At 33.9% G+C, this 9,538-nt stretch overlaps 1 protein-coding gene across 1 annotated transcript in view; it reads right to left on the bottom strand.

Moving 5' to 3' along the window:
* Positions 1 to 3,304: 3,304 nt before the first annotated feature.
* The window catches only part of PAK2 (p21 (RAC1) activated kinase 2), a 76,308-nt gene continuing 70,074 nt past the window's right edge, over positions 3,305 to 9,538 (bottom strand). The window contains exons 14-15 of the mRNA XM_065942388.1: positions 7,646 to 7,783; positions 3,305 to 7,186 (exon numbers count right to left, since the gene is read on the bottom strand). Coding sequence (XP_065798460.1) covers positions 7,100 to 7,186; positions 7,646 to 7,783 — 225 coding nt within the window. The 3' untranslated portion in view covers positions 3,305 to 7,099. The remainder of the gene's footprint in view (positions 7,187 to 7,645; positions 7,784 to 9,538) is intronic.

Here is a 9,538-nt window from a genome sequence, read left to right as displayed (position 1 = left end):
TGATAATGAACGGAATCATGGAAATCCTCAAATACACCAGAAAGCACATTAGTTACCTGTCGAGAAAAGTCATCTTTTTGATGTTTTGAGAATCTTGGAAATTCAGTGATTCTGAAATACTGGTAAGGGCAGTTTCAAAGACATGCTGATGGTAGATGCAACATGATAAGAGAACAGCAAGTCTGGTCTCCTCTTTCCAGCATGCCTTTTTTTGCTGAGGGTTAGAGAGAACAGAAGGACAGGTAAAAGGCACAGCAGGGATCAAAGTGGCTTGGAGACCTAGGAGGGGGCAGAATACTGAGAATGGGTCCCTGGTGAGGCTAGTCGCCAAGAGGAGAAAACATCTTTCACTGAAACCAAAAGGAAGACAAAGACAAAAACCCACAGAATTTTGGCTGTAAGGGAGAAGTTAAGTTTTGAGATGGTGAGATAAAAGGGTTGGGAGTCAGGTGATAGACAGTTTGGAGAAAAAAAGAGACCTAGGAGTGAAATGAATGAGCAGTGGGCAGCACCAAGAGTCCCACTGAGAATTACGAAAAATCAATGTGAAATGTTTAGTGCAGTTCCAGACAGTGTTATACTTAAGAGTAAACAATTCCAGAGATAACTTAAAAAAAAAAAAAAAAAAAAAAAAAAACCTCTAAAAAAAAAATGACCTATTTTGGCTTGAATATTTGTGTCTGCCCCTGAATTCACATACTGAAGCCCCAGCCCTTACTGTATTGAAATTTGGAGATGGAGGTCTTTGGGAGGTCACTGAAGTTAGATGAGGTCATGAGGGTGAGATCTTATAATGAGATTAGTGTTCTTATAACAAATGAGAAACTGTTCTTTCCAAGTGTACATACACAGAATGGGGTTCAAGGAGCACATAGCAAAATGATGGCCACCTACAGGGCAAAAAGCGTCACAATGAAACCTACTTTGCCAGCATCTTGATCTTCAATTTTCAAGTCTCTGGGACTGTGAGAAATAAATTTCTGCTGTTGAAGCCACTCAGTATATGATATTTTGTTATGGCAACCTGAGGTAAGGAAAAACTCTTTAATACACCAGGGGAGGATACTGGATTTATGAAACAAGACCAGAAACCTATAAAAAGATCAGAAAAGGGGAGGGGGGATCGGGATGGAGAATACATGTAAATCCATGGCTGATTCATGTCAATGTATGACAAAAACCACTACAATATTGTAAAGTAATTAGCCTCCAACTAATAAAAATAAATGGAAAAAAAAAAAAGATCAGAAAGGAAGAATGACCTTTTGGAAATTAAAAACACGAGGGAGCTCCCTGGCCCTCTAGTGGTTAGAACTTGGTGCTTTCAATGCCATGGCCCCAGGATCAACCCCTCGTTGGAGAACTAAAAAAAATCTCACAAGCAGCACAGTGTGGGGGTGAAAAAAAATTTAAACAAGAAGCGACAGGTGATATATGTTCCAAAAACGGTCAGAAATAAAATCAAGGAAATTCTCCCAGAAAGTTAAAAACAGAAGGCAAAGGGATAGAAAGCAGGAGAGAAAGATAAGAAAAACAGGAGATCAATGCTGGAATGCCAGAAAGAAATAACACGGAGAAAATGTGGCAATTATTAAAGAAATAATATAAGAATTCACCAGAACGGAAGGAAATCAATCTTTATCATCAAGGCCCGCCAAAAGCTAAACATATAGACCCTCTCCAAGGTTTCAAGGTAAATTTTCAGAACAAAAACTTCAGAAAGGCAGAAAAATGAGTTACATAAAAAGATGTTATCAGAAATGGCAGGTTTTACAGATAAAGTAGGGACTTCAAAATTCTCAAGGAAGATGATTTCCAACCTAAAATCCTGTATTATCGATTAAATCTGAGACATTTTCAGACATGCAAGGTCTTAAAAATTTAACCCATATGCACCCTTCCTCAGGACACTAATGAAAGATGTACTTGTCCAAAATGAAGAACAAACCAAGCAAGAGAAAACAAAAAATCTAAATTCAGTTGAAAAGTGAAACAGTTTCAGATGCCAGAGGGCAGAAGGCCTGGAAAGCAAGAGCCCAAACTGAGCCCTAATCAGAAAAAGGAACAGTCCTTATCGGAGACATTTAATTGTATAGAAAACAGCCTTCAGAGGGCTTTTGAGATGAGTCTGGAAAAACTTAGTGATGGGAACATAGAAACTTTCAAAGGAAACGAAAGACAAGATTGACAATAAGAAAAGCAAAAAAGTTGAACAAGAAATGACATATGGTGATAATAAATTACTCAAATGATCAACACTCCCACATAGTATTGGGTTAAAAACTGACCACTAATCAAATTTTGCCACCCTTCTTAATTGGGAGAGTAGAGGGAGTAAAAATGGGAAAATGGCATAGTAATCAAATTCTCAACTGTAATAGCAGGAAGCTTCTAGAGAAAGTACAATACAGAAATATCAAAAAATACCAGCATTTAATACTTAAATTTAGAAATCTGAAAATTAATGCATGCTAAAACCAGTTCAAAGTTAAAAGCAGATGCCTCTGTGGAGCAGGACTCTGCAGTGAGGAAGCTAACAGCTGAGGACTGGTACTGTTTATTATGACTCCTTAAAGATTATCTATGCATATTATTTTGCTAAAAACCTAAAAAAAAAAATGAGGTTTAAAAAAGACCTTTCCCTTCACTGTTCTACTCTTCTTCCTCCTCTTCAAAAGATAAAGCTTGCTAAAAAATTATCTGCATAAAAAATAATTCTCTAATTTTAAAAAGTCACAAATTTCAAAATAGTAGTAAAGCATGTATCAAGCTCCTACAAATAGTGCTTTTCAATCAAATCAATCGCCCAGGCATTTTTAAACTTTTCCTAGATAAACGTTTTGAGCATTTGCTATAGTTAAAGAAATACAAATGTCAGAATAGCACTAAGCAGTTTTATAGTGTAACAAATATTTTAAGCAGTCATGGCCTACATCCTCATACTTTTTTATGTACAATTTTGTTTTTTCATCCTGAACTCTATAATGCATCTGTTCTCCATGTCAGGATATCCAACATTCAAATTAAATGTGTATAATGAAATGATGCCTTAGAACACTGCACGTTTCATTTTGAATAAATTTATTCTGAACCTGATTTAGAAGAGGGAAGGCTCATGCTTATCAATCAATGATTTCTGAAAGTCTTTCTAATTTGGAGCTCTGTAATACATTCATAGTGCCATGACACGTTTAAAAAATAGTCATCCTTAAAAATACTAGAATGTAGTTTGAAAACCTATTACCTATATTCTTTTAAGCTACTCTGATCTAAAGAAAGAATTAAAGTTTATGAAAAGGGAAAATGAACATTAAAAAGTTTATTTCTAGCCCTGAAAGAACAAAATTATTGAACAAGGTCATCAAATACAGCAGTTAATATCAATGTAACAATTAAATAATTGAATGGGATTAAATTAAAAATAAGTCAATATAAAATTTGAAGACAAAACAGAAAACAAGTTACTTTCACTTAATTCCATTTCTAGCTACCAAAAAAAAAAAAAAACCTCCACAAGACATTCCTACCAAAGATGTTCAATTTCAAAGTTAATTCTCTGCTTAACACAGAATGAAAGTATGTTTGACAGAATTATCATACATTTTTTCTCTCCATTTGGCAACATTCTAGAATTGTGAGTGAGAAAGACTTCACTTCTCTCAAGGCCAGGCCGGTGCTCAGTTCTCCTTTGTAATCCTCACAGTATTCACCACGGTGTCTTTGTCAATGTGGTCGATAAATGTGTTAGTGAGAAATAAAATCCGTGTGTGTGTGTGTGTGTGTGTATTTTCTTTTTCCCTTTCTTACACATACTCATATACCTGTGGGAAAAACTGATTTTAACGGTTTCTCTATTGTGCGAGCAGTTGAGACAAGGAAGACAATCTGCTTTTTATATTACTATGAATTTCACTATAAAAAACCCCAAAGAAGTTTAACCTGGACTTCAGCTATTGTCTACAATGATTTTAGACATTTCACTCAATATGAATCTCAGTATCCTTTTAAACTTTTAGACTAAAACACTAATGCAAAATTTTTAAGCACCCATTTTGTTCTAATTAGAGTTACTTGCCTGATCAGATCTAAAATTACTCCAAACTAGAATACAGTATATATAAACAAATATGCATTTATGTGAGCCCTACAAAGAAATACTCATAGGTAGTTTTAAATTGCTCATTAAAGGCACAGGGTCATTTAGGATTGTGGTAACTAGATACATCTTAAGCAGCTTAATATTTATATATTGAGGGAAAGAGAATTTATATTACGTGCCAGGCACTCAACACATAAAGACAGAGTTGTGTTAGCCTTAGTTTCTTATGCTAGCACAATCACTCAACTTGGTTTTTTACTATTCTAGGTAGGATAAAATATTCAATATTTTCATGGTTTCCCAGTTTTAACTGTCCCTAAAAGTAGCAAAAGGAACAGGAGGAAAAGGAAACTTTTAGACTGCCAGAGAGTCTGAAATATAATAAATACTATAGTAATATTGTCTTAACAACAAAAGAAGACTACTAAGGTAATTTTTAGATTTAAATGAGAATTTTCATTCTACAGTAATGACAAAAAGGGTAAATACAAAAGGCAGTTATTAAGAAAAAACCATGAATCTTGATTCAGATATAATTTTTCTTGTAACAAGATGTGAACATTTTAATTTAAAATTAATAAATCACAATTCTGTATTGCTTTTAAGATTAAGATTATTCAAAAATGACATAGTTCAGAATTAACCAAAGTATATTTCTATTACAAGTTAGTTTATCCAAGTAAGTAAAGAATAAACCACAGTGTAGCGCCCTTAACCTAGAAGTCAGGTTTTAATGACAAAGTCCGTTGCCAGCAATGGACATGCAGGTAACCATTAGAGAAGCTGTAAATACAAACCCAAACTGCTTCTATAAACTGAAAAGATCTTTGTTGAGTCACAGGCAAAAAAACGGGGCACTGGCACTACATCCAATTAATATGGTCTCTATGATTTATGTATAGAAGTGCCTTCTAGAGTGGTCATGAGGATCACAGTCTCGTGTCATCTAGTTGGTTTTCTATTTCACTGGTAGCATCTTCTTTATTATAATCCATCCAGACAACTATTTACAAAGAATGTCCAAATCTGGAACTCAAGAGACACTGTAGCTTTCCACTAGATAAACCAGCTTCTTCTGTAATTTAGTAATAGTTGTAGAAGGTCAATATAATCCAGAGAAAAATAAAATCAACAATCAAACTGAAAACAGAGACCATTAAGTGCTCTAGATACAAATTCCATGAATTATTTTACTTGTTTTTGTGTAACTCTCCAACATTGCATTACCAATTAAAAAAAAAAAAAAACAAAAACCAACCACCAGTCATTTCTATCCTTATACCTATATATCTTAACACAAATATGGTGGGAATGATAGGAAATAAAACTCTATCAGTTCTCCTAATGCACTTCAAAACATCAAAATTATTTTTATTCACAATTTGTACTATTGCAGGATGGCAAGTAGGTGTGAAGTCAACTATGAGTGAATGGTGGGAATAAAAAGCCAGAACCAAACCACGGATTTTTCTCTTTTACGTGGCTCTTGCCATGTCAGAAGGGAAATACTGCCTTCAAGAGTCAAACAATTGAAATGACCAGCGAAGAAGAGGACAGGAGAGGAAGGGAGAAGAGAGGGCACTCGAATAATTAATGCTACAGGTCACAGACCTTTTTTAAATCTTTAAAATAAAAACAGTATTGCTATTAACAAGCACATTTCATTATTCCTTCTTTCTCCAGTTTTTTACATGAATATTATTTACTTATTTGAAAAAAATTCAAAAGTAACTCAACATCTCAAATGACCCATGAATTTACTAAGAAGTACTTTGTCACTTAAGTTCTCACAGACAGTAGAATGCTGATAATGGGTTGGGAACAATGTTTATCACAAATCTCTACAGTTTACTGGTCAGAAGCTGCATCTCTAAGTAACTGACATTTCTCTTCCATTAATATAATCTTATCTAATTATTTTAGAGCTCACCAAGGTTCAAGTCTCTCACTTTGTTAACTCCAAATATTTTTCACCTTTAAATGGAAAAAAATAGTTAAGTTTTAGATTTTAAAATTCAATGGTTATTATATTATTTGCCATGGGAAGGGAGAGGGAGGAGTAGGGTGAGAGAGGGTTAATTAAAAAACAAACAAACTAGCTAAACTTACAACATATACAGAAACTTATCTCCAAAATGAAGGGGGGAAAAAAGAGGGAAGAGGAAAGTAGTGGCAGGAAGTCCTAAAGCAAAGTCTGAGGAGGACACAGGAAGGAAAAAAAAACTCTAAGAATGTATAGTCAATGGGATTCTTTTCTTGTTTCAATGATTTAGTTATAAATATAGATTATTAGTCTTCTCTCTATACATGTAACAAATGCCAAACAACTCACTACCATGAAATTTCTAAAATTGACTCTTTCACATTTGCTTAAAAAAGGTAAAAATCACATACTTTTCTTCCCTTCAGCTCAAATTCTAAACTGAAATATTACACGTAACAACAGCTGGTTCTAACTTCTATACAAAGTCAAACCATACTGAGTTCCTTTGCCAATATAAGGAGCTACATAATTTCCATCACACTTGCCTCCAATTTAGGCATAAGAAACACTTCTCAAAGCAATTCAAAAGGAGAAAGTCAAGGAAAAAGAAAGCTATGAAGAAGAGAGAAAAGAAGACTAGCAGATAAAACAAATACTCTGAAAAACTCAAATCTGCCATTCAAGTATTGAAAACACCCCAAAAGGGACAATGAATGGGATCTATTATAATGATATCAGAAAAATAAAATGCAAATCTCAAGCATGATAAATGGCCCTGATGGGCTTTCTGCACAAAGACGTAAGGCTAGTGATTCAGTCCACAATTCCTTTTGGACCCTAAAGTTGTCATTCTGTTTTGCAATTTTTTCTTGGTTGTCTTCAGGAAGTAGTAGTTTATTTTTTTTCTCCAGGTTATGCAGACCATTTCTTTAAACCCCAAAAGAATAATAATTTTCATATATTAAAAGACTTCTTTTAGAAAATGGAAAAAAGAATACGAGGCCACAGCAATGATGTTAACGGTTACTCTTCATTGCTTCTTTAGCTGCCATAATCAGTGGTGTCAAGCTGGATAATGGCTTGGCCAGTTTCAGGAAGGGATGCTGCCAGAAAGAGCAGGAAAAAATAAATGTGTAAATGTCACAAGTTTAGAAGCTAAATATTTTTTTTCAAGTAAGCCCTAAAGACTACTTTATAGATCATAATTTATTTAACAAATATTTCAACACCTATATAAAAGTCAATATAATCAATACATCACTTTTATGGTTGAAAGTGTATTCTATTTAGTTCTTCCAATACTATAAAAACTCAGTTAAACGATTCAGATACCCATGACTGCAATGAACTGGTGTGAAAACTGGTAATATGTAACAACTCATATTCTTATTCCAGTGTTATGGGTATTTTATTCCCAGCAGATAAAATCCTAAAATGCAGCAGCTGCCATGCTGCTGGTGAGGAATGAACAGTGAAATATACTTATTAACCCCATGAAAACTTCCTGCTGGCTATTCGAAAAAGTCAACTTTTCCCCAAAATTGTATTCTTTCCAAACTCACCTGTAACAATTCTCTGGCTGAACCCCTTTTCTCCACATCCATCTCCAGACATCGATTTAAGAAATCCCGAAATATTGGGGAAAGCTTCTCTGGATTCTGAAGTTCTGGGGTTCCATTAGTTGCTATCAGGTACAAGGCCTAAAAACACAAGAATAACTTTGACATACTTGAGACAGTTCAACAAAGTGAGAGAGTACTTTAAAAGTTACTTAAAGACAACTTCCATACACACTAAAGTAAGTTCTTATTTCTACCCATGTTGGTTAAATATTTTTAACTTTATATTTAGATGCTATAGTTCCCTGACTTATTTTTCAAAATTATCTTCACCCTTTTCTTTTTTTGGATTACAAATACACATTGGCAAAAAAAAAAAAAAAACTACTATATAAGGGTATAAAGAAAAATGACCACAATTTCACAATCCACAAATAGTATCTCATTTATCTTTCTTAAGATTTTTTTTCCAAGTTATACAACATTTTAAAACAATGAGATCTGTTGAAACCTTTCTAAAAAATTTTAAACTAGCTACATCTATATAACTATAAACAGATGGAACACACAGGATTTTTAAGGCAGTGAAAATACTCTTTAAGATACTTTAATAAAGGACATATTATTCAGTATACATTAGTTCAAATTCATAGGATATATATGACATCAAGAGTGAACCCTAATATAAATTATGGAATCCGTAAGATAATGATGTGTGAATTTTAGGCCATTCTGTCAAGTCTGTAGTGCTATCTCATTTTTGTTTTAATTCATTAGCAACTCACTAATGATATGATGTTGAACATCTTTTTACATGCCTTGTTTGCTACCCATGGATCTTCTTTGATGAGTTGTCTGTTCAAATCTTTCACTATATTCACATTAGGATGTTTTCCTTGTTGAATTCTAACAGTAGTTTGTACATTTTGGATAACACTCTTTTTATCAGATACGCATTTTAGAAATATTTGGAAATATTTTCAATATTTGTGACTGGTCATTTCACTCTCTTAATAATGTCTTTCTCAAGAGAAGATTATTCCAATTTTAATGAAATCCAATTTATTATTTCATGGATCATACTTTGGATAAAGTATCAACCCAAGGTCACCTAGATATTCAACTGAATTATTTAAAGATTCTGCTGTATTACCAAAATGCCATCAAAAAAAGAATATCAGCTGACACAAATCATCAGTATATGAGTGCGTCCATTTTCTTGTCACCTAAGCTCATTTCTCTTTACATAACATTTCCTTTCAAATTTTCATTTAAAAATTCCATTCTAAGAAACAATCTCTGAGCTAGCAGTTATTTTCAAGTTAAGATCATAACACTGTTAGGAGCTTCTACACTTTCATCAAAAAGGATTAAGAGGGAAGCCCATACCTATGGCTGATTCATGTTGCTGTTTGACAGAAAACAAGGAAATTATGAAAAGCAATTATCTTTCAATTAAAAAAATAAATAAATTGAAAAAAAAAAAAGCACTTGCATTAGATACTTCTCCTCTCCAAATACTTAGTAACCTTTTCTCCATTTTAGGATAAATCTTATTATACTCCTTATCTTCATTCATATTAGTGATTATAAGCAGCCAGGTCTCCCAGTCATCCCTCAGTTTCTCCATTCTAATACCCATTTGGTTCAGCATATTCCCCTTTCTGGGTCAAATTTTTTCATACAGTTCTCCTTACCACACCCCCCCACACCCCCCCCATATATTTTTCTTTTTGAGGCCTGGCTCTTCCAGGAGGATTGGGCCTCACCCACAGTGCTCTCCACACCTCTGTACTTATACATCTGAGCCTGGAGACCAGTGTTCCTTTTGCTACTCATTGCCTCTGTGAGCTCTCTCCCTCCTATTCTGTAATTTCTGGGCTTTCAAACTCATAT

Source organism: Muntiacus reevesi, chromosome 8 (assembly GCF_963930625.1).
Source record: "Muntiacus reevesi chromosome 8, mMunRee1.1, whole genome shotgun sequence".
Classification (NCBI taxonomy): domain Eukaryota; kingdom Metazoa; phylum Chordata; class Mammalia; order Artiodactyla; family Cervidae; genus Muntiacus; species Muntiacus reevesi.
This window is presented reverse-complemented; position numbering and strand designations above follow the sequence as displayed.